Here is a 17,225-nt window from a genome sequence, read left to right as displayed (position 1 = left end):
TAATGCTTTGCCTTTCAATTTAATTCGAAATTCAATTAGAGTCTTGATAACAATAGTGTTCGTTGTGTCAAACCATCATTATTCTGAATATGAAGCTTATTTCATGCCATATCTGATTTGGTCTATTTCCCTGCTTTGCTCTTCCGCAGGAATGTCTTCTTGCCAGGTGATCATTATCCCAGCCAACACGTTCAAAGTACTCCCTTGCAAGCTGCGCTCTAATTTGGCTGAAAGGAGATGGGAGTTCAGTGAGAGCGCAGGTCACTTCCATTACCCTAGCCCAGAGGGTGGGTTAGTAGTGGTAGCTCAAGCTGACCGGCAGGAAACCTATGAGTGCTGGTCAGTGGAAGAAGGCTTCAGACAACTGCTGGCAAACTACTGTGTGAGGGGCGAGGCCAAGCACGAGAGCACCACCCTGACAGGCCGTTCACGTACGCCACAGGTCTCCCAGGAGGAATTTATCATCCTGCCAGGAGAGGCCCGTTCACCGCAGATCAACACTAAGACCTACTGGAACGAGCTCATAGTGGTGTGTGCCCTACTGGCGTTTTCCCTGGTGGTCTTCTCTCTATTTGTGGTATACAGGAACCGCGACCACATGAAGTCCATGCTCAAGGAGGGAGAGTGCCCCAACATGCAACAGAAGAAGCCCAGAATAGTGGGGAAACCGGCGGAGAACTTGCCGCTAAACGGCAACACTGTCACAGCTTCGGCGTCAGATCACAAGGGCTACCAAACCCTCAACGACAACTACATCTGCAGCACTCCACCACACGAGTGCTCATCGCCCGACAACAGCAAGAGCTTCTCAGAGTCGGAGAAGAGGCCTCTGAACTTAAGAGAGAGCCACGTAGAGATTTCTCCCACATGCCCACGGCCACGAGTCAGACTAGGCTCTGAGATTAAAGACTCTATAGTGTGAGTCCGGCGTCATGTTGTGTGGAATGACTCATTTTAAACTGAAAGGAAAGCGTGCACTTGCTGAGAGAGACAAATCCCTGTAAGAGGGACAACTGAGGATCATTAGACTCTTCATGAAGAGACATTTCATGACACAGATTTTGCACTTTGTCTTTTTTTTGTTCTGTCCCTGTGGTCCATGTTTATTTCATTTTTTATTTTCCTCTCACTCCCCCCTTATTCAAGTGCATTTGAAGCACACTGAAGAAGTTCCAGTTTGCCTTCAGACTTTTGTTGCTTTCACGTACGGTTCACAGGAATGTATGTATCAAGCGCAGAGGTGGTGTCACAGCTATGAATCAGTGATTCATACTGTAATTTCATTGCATTGCTACTCAGTCCGTCCATATAACCTACTGGTAATGCTTTGAAACAGTGTTTGATTTTCATTCTGTCATCTAGTAAGAGCCTGCCCTTCGCTGAGGCTATGCACTATGTACTGTACTGTAGCAAGGTAAACACTCACACCAGAATATACACTTTCCAGTGGCAGGCAGGAAAGAAAAAAAGTCCTATCATACATTTCTTAGATAGCCAGTGTGCAGTCACAGAAGTATACTTATTGTTTAGGATTTAATATAACACTATACCAATATTAAGAGAAGGAGACTTGTCCTAAGAGATTGAAAATGTTGAATAAAAAACATTATTTATAAAGTTAAAGAAAACACAAACAAAAAAATCACTTCAGTGCAAATGTTATAGAAGCTCTTACCACCTCAGTCACCACACACCAAAAACATGAATATGATATAGTCATAAATGAAGACACATTTTGCTTTTATTTTATTTTGAAAGTATTGGTATTATTAGGGGATACACAGTGTATTCCTCTGTGGGGGCCTGACCTTCCGCATTCACCAAATGTGATAAAACTCTCATTCCAGGTATTATCATGGTGTTATTCATGAGATAGGCAGTCTATGCAAAGCAAATAATGTGAAGTGGGGTAAACACCAAGAAAACCTCACCTCGAGACTGATAAGGCGCACAGGTGTTGGCGCTGTTAATTACTTTAGGATCAGTGGCACTGCAAACACACACACCCACACACACTCGCTCTCATCACACTAACTAAGTATGCAAGAGATTTGAGCCATTTTAGTGCAGAAGATTGGCCAAGTGTTTCTTTTACAGAGAGACATTTTTTTCATAGTCATCCTTTAATGTTACAAATATCTATCACTATTCTCAAAGGGAAATAATAATAATAATATTTAAGTACTACACCTATTCATAATCGTGATTTAAATAACACACATCTGTATAGCCTCAACTTTGATATACATATTAACTGGTGAGTGTTGATGAATGGAAGAAAATGCCCTCTGCTTGCTTAAATGGTTTTAAAGGCGACCATAAAAGCAATAATTTTAATTTTCACAGAGTAATAAACATTAGGAACTTTTTTCATTTCTAATTTTCTTGATTAGCTTTTTCATCTTTATTCAGAAATAATGAATGATAAACCATATGATCCACCAAATTTGTGAGCAACTTGGAGTAACTTGAAAGCATTTTCTTACAATATTTAAGTCTTACTTGAGCTCGGCTCTGGTATCGAAATGCGGCGAGCAAAATTAAAATTTCTCAAAACATGCAGGAAGGCGTGCTGCTTGACTCAGAATGCATAGGATTTGCACATGATGTTGAAAAGCCTTAGTATAATGCAGGTTATGGATTTGATAACAAATCTGAAAGGGATAATAATGCCTTCTGAACCAATAATCAAGAGATGTGCCTCTTGGGGTAATAAACTAACCAGGTAGTAGTGCTGTAGAGTCGAATGCTACACTGTAGGTGTGACAGGGCTGGCCATGCTCAGAAACGAGTGAAAACATTGAAAACGGGATTTAATACTGTCAGCGTTGTACAGTATGTGTTCATGAGGTGTTTATTTTATTTTTTGCAACAGTGGCTTCAACTTTAGTCGGGGACTAAATTGTATTCTACAACTGTAGCACATGAATAACCACTGGCAGATTTTAAAATACTGAATTATAGATAAGCATTAGTATTATATTACATTTCTTGTAAATGGCACTGCAAAAATGACTGTGTGTGAATTTCAAAGACTGGTCGACTATAATCAATCATGGCGTATGAAATGTTCATGCTTTGACTGTTATTAAAAACAAACAAATGGCAGCTTTTGGTGAAGTGGTTGTCATCAGAACAATATTAAATTGCAGAACAAATATACAGTGGCAGTGATTTAGTAAAATATGTGCAGGTACTGAACATGCTTTTATTTGAATACAAGCCTAAACTATTATTGCCAGAGTGAAAGTATCGCCGTCTGCTCTCTCTTAATGAACCACTATAGTCTGGCCTTCTATTTGTGAGTCGCTCAAGAGTCAACATGTCAGTAAAAAAAGAGTTTTTATGTAAAATTGTTTTGTAAATTCAGCTGCCAATGTAAAAAAAATATTGTGAATTGTATTTTTTGTATCATACATCACTACTGTTTTTTTTTTCTTTTTTCTATTGTATATAAAAAGCACTTTATTTTAATTTTTCAAATAAAGATCAAATGGATACTTTTTTTATTAGAATGTCTCATAATTAAGAAAAAAACCAACCTTTTCTCTCATTATTTATGCCGATGATTCAGTTACAATAATATGCCTAAACAGCCAGAATGTAAAGATTAAAGTTTTCTGATTGAATCTCTTAAGGTGGAGTCAGAAACGCACAAACCCAGGGGAACAAAGAGGAGTGTCTGATAAAACTCCCATGCACACACACACCTTAAAGGTAAATACAGGAACGCACTTGCGTATCTCTTGTGCATTTATTGTATTAACGCTCACTGCACACAAGGATGACATCTGACTCAGGGTGAAGCCACATAAATACAAACTTGAGTTACTTTATGCTGTCACCTGATAGAACCCAGGTAGGAAGTGGCACATTTGGGTCCATTGATTCGGATGATACCCGCCTACACTGACATTTGGACCAATGAGTGGCTCTGAAAGTACCTCTGTGTGAGACCTTTATTGAGGCTTTTTTTGTATTTTGGCTGGCACGCAGCCGACGTCAGCTCAGGTGGGAATCCGAATTTCACGTTTTAAGTTAGTTTTATGTGTTTTTATTAAGTAAACTATGGACCGACCCAGTCTTCGGAGATTATTTTCCGCTTGTGACGTGAACAAGTCCGGTAAAATAGAGTACGATGACTTCACCGTGGTCTGCCGGGAGCTCAACGTCTCCGACACCGAGACCAAAACTCTGTTCGACAAGTTCGACGCGGACGCGGACGGATACATCGACTACAGCATGTTTTCCTCCAGGTTTCAGGAGGTTTCAGAGACTCTGGACTTGGCGTCTTTTGGTGCCGGGTCGTCCCAAAACCTGGGCACTCCGTGGGAAGAGTTTGTGGGCAGGATAGATGCGGTGGCTCTCCTATCTGAAAGGTAAAACTCACATCCGGCTGCCCGCTTCGTGTCCAGTAACCATGCCCGTAACCAGGGTTTAGCCAACGGCTACGCCTGGAACGTTATTAGCGTAACTGTCACTTTAACGTCAGTTAGCGTCAACGGTTGCACTGGAAACTGGTTCCAGGTCGGTTTTTTTTGTTTGTTTGTTTGTTTTTTAAGTTCAACATGAATTTATTCAATTATTTTCAACAATGTCAGATTGCCCACTATAAAAGATACACATCGAGATTACATTAAATTGGACTATCTTAACTTTGTTCCGAGTTTTAGTCGCATCCAACAGCCTTGCTCAGTTGGTGGAATCAGCGTTGTTGTCATGGATATAGCTCATTATGATGTGCCCCAATAAACAGGTGTTTTTTTGTGTTTGTTTTTACTAACATTTGATTTTGATTTGATTTTAATTCATTTCAAACAAAAAAGAAATCAGATAAGGTCATACAGAAAATAATAATATTACACAACTAGAAAGCAGAGAGATACATGGATAACAAATACTTTTTTTGACATTTTGAAAGGAGTGGGAAGGAAGAAGTATACACTTATTTAATCCCACGCCTTCTCCATAATGCATTGCAAGCTAGTAACAGCTTCCTTTGTCATTCCTTTATTTTATTTTTTTATTTTTTCCAAACTCAACCACATTTTATAACGGTACTTAAGTATCTTACAATGTATTTCTCTTTTATTCCTATCAAATATTTATTATAATTTTTATATATTTATGTTAATTAAACCAAAAATTATACATATTGACATATGTTAGTATCCAAAATATAAATAAATTCAGAATTAAAAAAATAGATAATAAGTAACATTAGTTATAAAATATAAAACATTAAAGATCATTTCAATGGAATTCCATTGCTAGGCAACAGCCCTGGTCCTTGTTAACTTCCTGTCAGCTGATATCATTCTCATTTAGAATGTTTATGTTTACATCTTTGAAAATGTCTTTATTATTTTTAACCATGTCACATTGCCCACTCTAAAATACACACATCAAGGTTACATTTAAGTTATCTAAGTTTATTAAGTTAAAACTGTGAAAACTGTCTTAGAGAAGTACCTTTCATTGATATGAATAGAGTGGAGTGTAATTATGTATAGGCTATTATGACTTAATTGTTAAATGATTGCCTCTCTTTATGAGGAGGATTTATTGCAAGGCAGTTGCATTATACTGTATTAGTTTAACACAGGTGTCCCCAGTCATGTGACTCAAGTCATTTGGCCCAACCAAGTCTGAAGCAACTCTTAAGTCCCAAGTCATTTTTTTTAGTTAGGGTAATTCAAGTCGCTAGTCAAGTCACTTGCAAGTTGAGTCTCTCAAGTCATTTATTTTCTGTAGGGTAATCAAAACAGTGACTTTAGTTGATTCAAGTCCAAATCACAATGTCAAAAAAATCACAAAAATAAGCCAGAATTAACATCTTTTTCACTGTGTTTGGTGAAAGTGCTTTTAAATATTTAGCACCCTTATCTTGGAATAAACTACAGGATCATTTCCAACTGGAATCCCTCATCAGCATGGACCACATCAAAAGTAGGATTAAGGACTTTTTGAATACAATTTGCACATGTACTGTTTCGGAGCACTGATCTGTTTATTTATTTATTTTCAATGTTATTTTATCATGTTTAGTTGTTTGTTGTTTTTGTTTTTAAATGTGAAACGTGTACGTTTTTTGCTGCTGTCTTGGCCAGGACTCCCTTGGGAAAGAGATTTTAAATCTCAATGGTAATATCTTGGTTAAATAACGTTAATAAAATAAAATCTCTTTGACAGAGCTCAGATTAACATAACATGTCCTGCATGTATTATTTATTTATTCAAAAAAATGAGTTTTTGATAACACAACACAAATTCAAGCTGTTAAAGATCCGATTTGAGAGGGAGACACAAGTTTTTGTCTCCGGTTGTTTCGGCAGATCTTAATACATGAAAATACGAGACTGCGCTTTTATATTATCTTATATTTTCTTCTGCTACCTGACTGTTCAGGTAATATATGAGCATTATCTCATCTACCTGTTACTGAGTCAAATTTTGTGACGCTGAAGAGGATTCAGTGTAGGATTTTAACACAGTCATATTATTTGTTCTATAAATATGCTGGCAAAGTATAAGATTTTTAGACAATGTTTTACATTTACATTTTGCTAAAATATGCAAAAGTGTTCTGCATGTATGTACTTACTTTACTCACACTAGATATTATGGTGAAATCTGAGTCTTTCAGCCATCGTGAGCCCAGAGATTGACAGTGGTATGAGAAGTTAACATTGTTGTTTTTGATCAATATTACCAACTATGAAACTACCACCTTTGACAGCCACCTTTCAGGCCCACTGGCGGGTGAGCAGAGTTGATAGTAGAGAGATAGATTTTGGGAGTATGACACTGACAAAATGGCACTGACCTGTTCATTGCTGGCAGTAAGTAAGTATTTGTTCTCCTCCCACAGTCTCAGGGAGCAGCTGGCTGATCTTTACCAGGCCATTCACTCCTCTGCAAACACAACTCTGCTGCAGCAGTATGAGGAAATCATCCACTCTCTGATCAGTCAAAACCTGGACAACCGGCTAGAGTGTGAACAGCTGGAGACCAGTATAAAGCGGTGAGGACAACATTTTTACCATGTAGTATCAGTACAATTCAGTACATCTGACCTGTGAAACAGAATGATTCTGAAGTAATGGGCCATTATTTAAACAATAAGCCACATTACACAGGCGTTAATGATGATAAACACTGATGTGGCTATAATGTGTGTGTGAGCAGTGACATTCAGTACTAACATTTGAAAGTTAATGTTTAAAATGTAACTTGTTGCATTCTGAGTTTTGTAGAATGTATTCAATAACTAGAGACCCTGGGGGGTATACAGACCTGCATAGTTTCGTGACTGTATCTTGTACACACACACTATTGACACAGACAGAAAGACAGACAAATAAACACCTAGAAAAATACTCATAACTTCCTCGGTGTTAGTTCCTGCTACAGTAGGTGTCTCCATGACCACATTTTGCCATGATGACACAGACTCACAAGGTGAAAACGATACCAGTGGCTGTAAATAATAACTGTCCTTACTGCAACTAAACTGCCTGTAGATTTGTATTGACTACAGAGCAGTGGTGAACTGCCGCCCTCTTGTGGCTGTGAACCACACAGGTGGTGCATAAACCGTGGACCGGGATTCCCCAGAGTACTCTGCATCAACTAGGATTAACTGTTTAAAGCTACATCAATTGATTTTAGCCCACTAGACTAAAAAAATATCAGAAAAATGTCAAAACAAGCAGACTTCTACACAGCTGACATTATTGGCTTGACATTGACATGTTAGCAAACAGTTGTCTAAAAGACACCGAGCAACAGTAGCATTCATTTCAGGACACCAAACAAATGTGAATCCTATATTCACTCTCCTTTCATCTCCTTTTTTCACCACCAACCCCTGAAATTATTAGTTTAATGTGCCACCTGCCAGCTAGCTCACTAGTCACTGTCACTGACATGGTTATGAAAAAGAAGCCCCTCTGGTAGGTTGTTGGTAGGTCAGTATTCACAGGAAGTGGTCCACCCCTTTTTTTCTTGGGTAGCACATTGTCCTTTTGAAAGGAAATTTTACCAGTTTATAACATAACAAAACACCTGGATTATTTATCACCTTTGGATTAATAAATTTGTAATGTTTGTTTTTAACTTATTTATTTTAAAGATCAAAGATTCTGTAGAGCAGAGGTTTTCAAAGTGCGAGTAGACAGGCCTCGCCAGGGGGGCTCCAAACTGTTTTAGGGGAGGTTTAGTCAATGAAAGTCAAAATATATTACATTAGTTATCAAAAGAAGATTTCATAGAATAGCCTATATGTGTGTGTGTGTGTGTGGTTTGGTTAAAGAGACAGTTCAGAGACACAGAACTGTAGTTTTGGTAAATAATACTGTTTCCCACTTTACCAGTCAGAAACTAATAAATGTATTTTTAATTTATCATGATCCCACAGGCATCCATGATTCAACCAAAACTAAGCAGGTTAACTAAGGGGGTGAGGGGCTGCTTTTTCCAAGCTTTGTGTGGGGGGAGGCCTACAATCTAAGACGTTTAAAACACCAGCTGTAGAGTATTTGAAAGATTAACAAATTTTATGAACTTTATCATTGGTCACCGCTGTGTAGTTGGCACCAGAAAAAAAGAGTAAAATGTCACATTAAAGGTTCGATACATTAATACATAGTGGAGTAATGGCGTCCTGAACATAGAATAAAGTCACTCTCCGTCTGTGAGCATTGTAATCCAAGCCTCTCTGTTCTTTGTTTTGGTCGCCAGCCTGGCCACGGGTGCATGGTAGTGAATGCGAGTCCCTCTCTTTGAGAGGTTGACCCTCTCCGCATTTATTAGCAGAATAGGACAGTGACTTCCAATACAATAAAAGCGAGATGGCGAAATGCAGTTTGAAGCGTTCAGCTGAATGAGGACCTTTCACATTTTCCTCCACTGAATAAAAACAAGTTCTTCAGCTAGAGGCCTCAGATAAAAAGAGAGATAAGACCAGAGTCAACATACTATAGGTCTGACGTTTCCAAGGTGGAGACCACTACGAGCTGCTAAAGGGCTCAGACTGGATTCAGAGCTTGCTTTTCGTCTTGCAAGGGAAGGGAGGGGGGCAGGTGGCGGATTCCCCCGTTTGTTTTGGTCTGGGATGCTGGTGCTCTAGTTCAACATGTAGTGGTTACTGATATTCAAGCTGGTTGTCAATACTGTAGGTTGTATTTTAAAGGCTTAAGGAAGCCGTGAATTAAGTCTTTTTTAATAATGTTCCTTTGATTCTGTGAAGTGACCCCTCACATAGTACCTTGAATCGACTATCGAGTTTCACTCCTCCATATGGGAATGAGCTCCGTGTCTAAGGTGTTTTTGTTTAAGCTCTTTCTGTGGTTCAGTAAGTGCACGGCATGAGAAAGGTGACATTCCTTATTCAAGGAAGTAGGAAGACTTTGCTGCCCTGCCTTGTTCTCTTAGTATTTTTATAAATCGGTTATACCCATCTATTTAACTTATGTTGCCACTATGTCGAAATAAAAACACCTTTGACATCTTGACATTATACCTATAACAAATTAAAAATAAATCACATGTGAGGTTTGATTGAGAAATCTCACTGACACATTCAGTGCACCTGTAGGGGCTGCCCCTCCCTCGACTCTGGTTGGTTCATGTGTTGTCTGACGAGAGCAGAGCAGTCACAACTTCGGCACGTTCAGCAAGTCAAATCAGAATGAACAAATGCATAGCGGGTGAATGGATTCTTATTTTTCCTGCTGTGGTCGTCTCTTGGAACAGTGTTGAAGAATCTGCTTTGATTCAGCAGCAGGGAGGCTGCTAAAACAAACTTGAACGTACTTTTCTGTTTAAACAGAGCTGAAGAGATGAACAACAGTCAGCTGGCAGAACTGGAGGATGATATACAGCAGCAGCTTGCCAGAACAGAGGAGAGAGTGAGAGACGAGGTACGTGTGATTCCTACAGTATTTGCACTGGACGATTGCTCCCGTGATTTTATTGCAAGTGAAATGTATCAAACCAAACGAATTGGCTGTTGTAAAAGCAGCCGCAGTTAATCAATAAACAGTACACAGAGAAACGGGCTAAAAGGGGTGTTTAGGTTTTTTCATAGCAAAGTGGAAATTTCACTTCACTGGTTCTTTTGAGCTACCTGCATATTTGCGTTGCAGCACACAGTGGCAGGTTACACATCTCCTCACAAAGAGCTTCTGTTAGGCAGATGAAAGCCCCTCTTCAAGGCCTGAGCCACTCTGCACCTCTAACTACTTTGGTTTCATGTTTGTAGGAGCGTAAGAAAATGGAAGGAGCTATGGCGACCATGCAGAGGAAGCACAAGCACGAGATCACAGACCTGCATGCAACTGTGGACAGACTCTTGAAGGTAGGTTTTCTCACACAGCATGCATTTACTTTGTTTTCCCATGGTAATAAGATGGTAAGTAGATGATTATTATGTTGGTTTTTTTTACATCATGAAAAAGAGGAAAAAGCCACGGTACCTGAAAGACAACACAAACATTCTTGCATATGTAGCTCTGGTTTAATGAACCAGAAAGACAGGGGAAGTGCTTTCCAAATTCCTCACATTTCTTTAGGTGACCTTTCAGAGCCTTTAAAGACCTGTTAAGACCTTATATCCAATGTCCAGCCAGTATGAGAGAGGGAGTCAGATTGAGGAAGCATAGAGGGTCATGTTCGATAAGACCATACACTGTAAAGGATGCTGTATGTTACTTCACTAACCATGCTAGCTCCCCTAGTTTATGCTTGAAATCCTTTCCTTTCTAAATAGCTCTAAGTTACTGATTATATTCCTACAGCATCTGAACATCAGTCAAATGAGCTTTATCCTAGTTTTAAATGTCTGCTTGAAGTAGCTGCCTGTTTAGATTAAAGCTTAATACTTATAGGTCACAGCATTGCAGCAGAGCCTCTGCATTTTTTGCAGTAGCTATATCACTTATTGGAAGTTGCTTTGGATAAACGTGTCAGCTAAATGAAATGTAATGTAGCTAGTCTGTAAGCTAAACTGGAGATAATGTGCATCACGGTTACAGTGTCCACGTAGACAACATGTCGAAACTGCAAAAACTGTTATTGGTCATCATCAGCTGAAAGGCGCAGCACCCTTTTCCTTTTCAGTAACACACATCTTGGAAATCAGTTTCCACAGTAAACCTGTATGCTTTGTATCACAAAGTGAATTATTTAAGCTTTTGATTGCATGGCAATGCCCTTCTATTTATTACTGAGTTAAGGCAAACCTTGCCATTGACCCTTTTAAAGATAATTTTTTGGCAGTTTTTAAGCCTTTTATTAGATAGGACAGACAGGAAATGGGGTGAGAAAGAGGGGAGGGGGGGCAAGCTGCCTCGAGGACCTTCAGAGTCTTCACATGGGACGACTGCTCTTACCACTGTGCCATTGGCCGCACCACGTCGACCCTTTTAGTAAAACGATGTAAATGCAAACGGGGCATATAATAAGAACATGAGAACTTCAAGTGAGGAAAAACCTGTCTTTTTAATTGGTTTATGCTTTGTTTATCAACATCTAAAAATGTTTAACAAAATGCTTTTGTAAATATCTATATTCCAGAGCCAAGGGGACTCTGAATTCAACCACTTAAAGGAGGAGGTGGTCAGACTGAACAAACAGATTAGGGATCTCTCACAGGTACCTCATTTTAAAAGAGATTGTTTTAGTCAAAGATGTCACATGTGTGTACTGTGTAGAATTGTTATTCACAAAGCTCCTCCCAGGAAAACGAGGACCTGCGAGGCTCTTTGCTGCAAGCCCAGACGAACATCGCCATTCTGCACTCAAAGCTGGACAAGCAGAAGAACATGTACTCAGACCAGAGAGCTCAACATGAAAGGTGATGTGTGATGACAACGCCCATTTCTGTTGTCACAAAATATGACCCAGCATCCAATGCATCATCCAGTTGACATGGCTTTTATTTCTTTACAGAGAAACAGAGGAATTGAAGGGGATGGTCCTGGAATACCAGTCATATTCCACTCAGATTCAGATACTCCAGTAAGTCTGTCTTTCACTTTTTTATTTATTCATTTTGGGGTCTTATTCAAGAATGCAGGGAGTTGGTAATTTAAGTGTCAACTGTTCCTGAAAAGTTCCATGAAAAACTACCATCTTTCTTTAAAAATCCTCATTTTTCGTTGTACCTTTTACATTTGAAATGAGAGACTTACATCTCAAATCCTGAGCAATTAAAAACAAATGTATCTTACCTGCTCGATACATCAGCAACAATGTCCTGATTACTTAAGACAACCTGCTGATCTCACTGTAAACTCTAAAAGTTAGAGTAAAAGTCTTTAACGGCCCCTCACGCGTGTAATTTATGGTGGTATATAACATATACCGTAGTTTACAACACACTATAATATAGCTGGAAACGGATATAAATGTTTATCAATGTATTTTTCAACAATTATAACAATATGCTTTTGAATAAACTAATAATGACATGAAATAAAATGTCTTTTTAGGATAAATTCTTTACAAATACTGTGCATGAATGAAGACTAAAATTGAATTTGAATTGAATTTATGAATTTATTTCAGACATGTCAAAAATACAAAAGTATACAAAATGAAATTAGTTTAACAAATAAGAGACAGAAAAAAAACTGTAACAACATATGTATACAATTAACTCTGCCAGTTTTCAATTATTTAATCCCACCACTTTTTAACCATTCAGTGATGGCTGTAATCTGTATCTTTATCTACTATATGTACAATTTGTAAATCTAACCAGACAATAATAAATCTTATACAGTTTTATAAATAACATAATATATATAAAGTAATATTGTATAATTTATAGGCCTACATATTAACATTCATAGAAGCACATCTACATACACATATATAGCTATATAACCGTTAATATACATATATTACAATTATTATTATTTTTGTTTGTTGTTTTTTTGTTTTTAAAGCCCTTCCTCGTCCCTATACCTTTTGAAAAATGTCATCATATGTCTGTATAGCTACATTATAGCCTGTTTCAAACCATTTTTGTAATATTTAAATAATATGCCTATAAAATCTAAATAGCCCGTACAATATGTTGGGAATATTTCTGTTTTATGTCTTTTGTGTGAACCACCCCAGGAACATACTTGGATTACCTTAAAAAAAAAAAAACTTCTGGACAATGCAGACTATATGAGGCGCATAATAAAACAATGAAGGTATACTAATTTGAAATAATAATTTTGTGTAAATCTTTTGTTACTCTGCGTTGTCCAGCCTGAAAAATATCATCCAGGTTAAGTTAAACCACATACAAAGCACTCCTTGAATTGTCCATACAACTTGTTTACCACACCACCAACTGAAAGCAAATGTTTGTACATGTATGTGACTCTATCTCGTATTTCCTTTTATATTTCATTAGGGAAATGAACAAAAAGCTGTATGACAGTAACGATGGGTTGCGCTCTGAGTTGGCCAGTGAAGCGCTTGCAGCTAAAAGAAGGGTAAGTCCCTTCTTTGCTAATGACATATTTCCTCATAGCCACTGGCTCTACGGCAGATAGAAGCTGGCAGTAAATAGTTTTCCCTAGTTTAAGTGTAAAAAAGTTTCCACCCTGACATTCCTTAATCTTCTCAACAGCTGTCTCCCCAAAATGAAATCCCAGCCCGAAGGATGAAGCCCCTCCGACAGAGCACACTCAACCAGGGCAGGTATATAAAGTTTTAACACACCTCTGTATATCTGCGGAGCGATCTTGGTGAATTAAATCCTCACAGCTAAAGCAAACGTGTGTCGGTGCTTTGGTGCTTTGGTGCAGCTCAGAGCCAGATTCCAGCAAAACAACCTTCTCTCATGTGGCCACCTGGGCTGATAAGTACCTGGACAGTGGAGTCTCGGTGCCCATGGACACAGCTGAGAGCTCGGGCAGTGATTACGACAGCGAAGACAGTAGGGATTCGGTGGAAACTGTGCACCACAGTTACTCGTATGTCCCGTCTGATATGGAGGTCAGAACACACATTGGGTTCAAATAGTGGGTCTGTTAATGCCAATCAACTGTTGAGCTGTGATGACTTTAAATTAGTATTTATTTGTTACAGATATCAGAAGGAAAATCTGAAGCTATAGTAACCATGCCTCCGAGCAAGGCGAGCTCTATTGCATCATCACTACGACGACGCTTGTCAGCATTTTCCACAAAGGTACAATGTATTTAATGGCATGAGACCCATTAAGTATTAACACTGTGGTGTGCAGGCTGTTCTTTTTGACAATGCTGGGCAAAAAATCCATGACAATCTTTCATCATATTGTCATTCAACTGTGACGGTTTGGCTGTAGGGTTGGCATTGTTGTGACATTAAAACAAAACAATTTTTCCACTTGGAACATCGTCACAGCTACAAGAGTAATCTATTCCTTGTTTTAGTTCAACAGTCCCAAATAAGCAAGAATTGTCAGTTCTTGAAAACAAAGATTAGAGATCTAAAAAAAAAAACAAGCACAAGTTTGTGTTTTCTTTTCCTGCTTTCCTCCCGTTAATCATCTCACAGCCCCTCAGAGTTATAATGCAACTCTCAGGTTGGGAACCACTGATGTAGCAGCATCATCAGTACAAAGTTTTCCATTTGTCCATTAGCCTTTGTGTTTAGTGCTATTCAGCAAATTTTACCATGCTACTTTGCTAAACTATGATAGTAAACAATAAACTTGTTAAATGTCAGCAGTGTCAGTGTGAGCATGCTAACATTAGTATTTAACTCAAAGTACTGCTGTGCCTAAGTCGTGTTACAGCCGCACAGAGCTGCTAGCCTGTCTGTAGACTCTCACTCCTGTTAAGTTGTCAAAGCGTCACTACACTGCTCATTGCACACCCACTACATGTTGAAAGTCGTTGCTGTAAAATGCTGTTAAAATAAAGAGTTAAATACAGTCTGGAAAATCATTTTCCCCTAAAGGTAACAGGTGGCTAAACAATGTATAAGACTGACAGATGGGATTTAAAGCTCTGTGAACTACTTGGGTTAAGAGTAAACACTTACATGTATTCTTTAGAATAAACGCCACAAACTTAAAAGAATGTTTATGTTTTGTTGCATTCCCGAAGCCTTTAGAAGCAGACATAGAAAACCCTGAGGAACCTGCTCCGATGTATCGTCTGGTTTTAGCTGGAGACGCAGGAGCTGGAAAGTCCAGCTTCCTGCTGAGACTGACGCTCAACGATTTCAGGGGAGACATTCAGACAACGCTGGGTAGGTGCCACAGAAAACATGTCACATTTCAGCAAATACTGACACATTCTTGATTTCAGGCACTTAAATCTGCTTTTTTGGTTCTCAGGAGTTGATTTCCAAATGAAGAGGATGCTTGTGGATGGGGAGAAGACGAGCCTGCAGATATGGGACACAGCCGGGCAGGAGAGGTACTGCACTGAAAACATGGCTCTATCAATTAAAAATGTGTCCTTTTAGAGCGACCGGTGGCTGAGGGGTTAGAGCAGTCATCCCATGTAAAGAGGCTGAAGGTCCTCGAGACAGTTGCCACGGGTTCGACTCCGACTTGCGGCCTTTTGTTGCATGTCTCCCCCTCTCTCTCACCCCATTTCCTGTCTGTCCTATATATAATAAAGGATTGAAAAACTGCCAAAAATAACCTTAGAAATAATGGCTCAGGAATGGGAATAACACAAGACCGTCTATTTCTTTTGTCTGTAGGTTTCGTAGCATTGCTAGATCCTATTTCCGTAAAGCTCACGGAGTCCTGCTCCTCTACGATGTCACTTCAGAAAGCAGCTTCCTCAACGTCAGAGCGTGGGTGGATCAGATTCAGGTAACTTTGGAAATGCTGATTGACAATTGTGTATGAATGACAGCAAATGGCCCTGCCTTAAACCAGAATTTATTTCCTCCTTTGTTTTCATACAGGATTCAACGGATGAAAAAATTCCCATGTGTGTTATTGGAAACAAGGTGGACCTCCGAGAGCAGCTTCCAGAAGGGAGCTGTGTGAGCAGTTTGCATGGAGAAAAGTTGGCTAAGGTGTGTAACTTTTCATTCCACCTGAAAAAGTGTTTATACAGACGCCCGGCCTCCCAGGTGTCTAAATAAACTGCCTTCAGTCAGGTACGTCGATGCTTTGCTTGCAGGCATACGGCGCCTTGTTCTGCGAGACGAGTGCCAAAGAGGGAACCAACGTCGTGGAGACTGTGCTTCATCTAGCGAGGTAGGAGGTCAGAGAAAGAGTTTTTTCCTTCCCAATTCATGGCAACACTTAAGACTTGTTTTCCATTCCCACAGACAAGTAAAGAAAAATGTCAAACTGAGGCGGCAGTCAAGTTCTCAGGTCAAACTGAGTCAATCCAACCCAAAGAAGACTCTCAACGCCTGCTGCGGACTATAGATGGCTGATATCAGTAGATTCGAGGAGCAATGACGAAGTGATTTCTATTTTGTGATGAAGAACATCTTTTTTTAACCTTTGGATTATTTAACACTTCAATATATTTTTCATAAATGTAAATCTCTGAGCAACATGAAGATTTCCATCATTGTAAAATTGCACATGTACAAATTGGGAAAAAAGCCTGTAATGTAATTATGCTTAGATTTTATTTTTTGTTCGACATTAAAGCAGTTTCATGAAGGAAATAAATAAATAAGGAACTTTGATACGAGATATAGCTTTAATCATTTTTTTATATAGTTTTGTCAAACAGAAAAAAGTATTTTTTTAATTAAAGCAGTTTTTTCCCGTTAAGGCCAAAGTTGTTTTTTGAGAAATCAAGATAAAAAGACAGAGTACGTTTTTTTTTAACCTTTTTATTGAGCATCAGTGTAAATTATATTACATCACAGTTTCAACAACTTCACTTATTGGAACAATGATCAAATATTGTGATGTTGAAAGTGTTATTTGTGTACTAAAACTACTATTTGAGGTTGGGTTATAGTCTTTATGTAAGTTCTAGGTCCATTATTTTGAATATCTGTGATACCAGAATATTTTCCAGAACCTTTTTTTTTCTTTCCAAATAAATCACATAACTGGAAACTGTTAGAAACTTCTGTCCTATCGATCAGCAGTCATCTCTGCTGGTATTCACTCGATGCTGTACTATCCACATTTTAATAAATACTGTACACTTTTAAGTGAAACTTTTCTACCATAAATACAACAACTTCAGGCTGCAGTGCTTCTGCGTTGCATACATTTTACACAGTAGAAAACTCTT

The 17,225-nt window shown here is 38.7% G+C and overlaps 2 protein-coding genes across 2 annotated transcripts in view; both read left to right on the top strand.

Annotated features, from left to right (window-relative positions):
- sema4ba (sema domain, immunoglobulin domain (Ig), transmembrane domain (TM) and short cytoplasmic domain, (semaphorin) 4Ba) overlaps positions 1–3,457 on the top strand; it is a 41,385-nt gene extending 37,928 nt beyond the window's left edge. Inside the window, exon 15 of the mRNA XM_083917342.1 lies at positions 150–3,457. Within this exon, the coding sequence (XP_083773468.1) occupies positions 150–922 (773 nt within the window). The 3' untranslated portion in view covers positions 923–3,457. The remainder of the gene's footprint in view (positions 1–149) is intronic.
- A 611-nt stretch (positions 3,458–4,068) lies between these two features.
- On the top strand, positions 4,069–16,428 carry rasef2 (RAS and EF-hand domain containing 2; the record flags this gene model as incomplete). The annotated part of the gene is made up of 17 exons (XM_083917209.1): positions 4,069–4,379; positions 6,872–7,024; positions 9,833–9,923; positions 10,265–10,360; positions 11,578–11,655; positions 11,742–11,857; positions 11,953–12,021; positions 13,415–13,496; positions 13,634–13,704; positions 13,812–14,001; positions 14,095–14,196; positions 15,102–15,246; positions 15,335–15,416; positions 15,709–15,823; positions 15,919–16,032; positions 16,140–16,216; positions 16,291–16,428. 17 exons carry the CDS (start codon positions 4,069–4,071, stop codon positions 16,391–16,393), a joined length of 1,995 nt encoding a protein of 664 aa, XP_083773335.1. The 3' UTR covers positions 16,394–16,428.
- Positions 16,429–17,225: the final 797 nt, after the last annotated feature.

This window comes from Echiichthys vipera, assembly GCF_963691815.1.
Source record: "Echiichthys vipera genome assembly, chromosome: 7".
NCBI classification, from domain to species: Eukaryota; Metazoa; Chordata; class Actinopteri; order Perciformes; family Trachinidae; genus Echiichthys; species Echiichthys vipera.
Note: the sequence above shows the minus strand (reverse complement) of the source record. Positions and strands in the feature narration are given on the sequence as shown.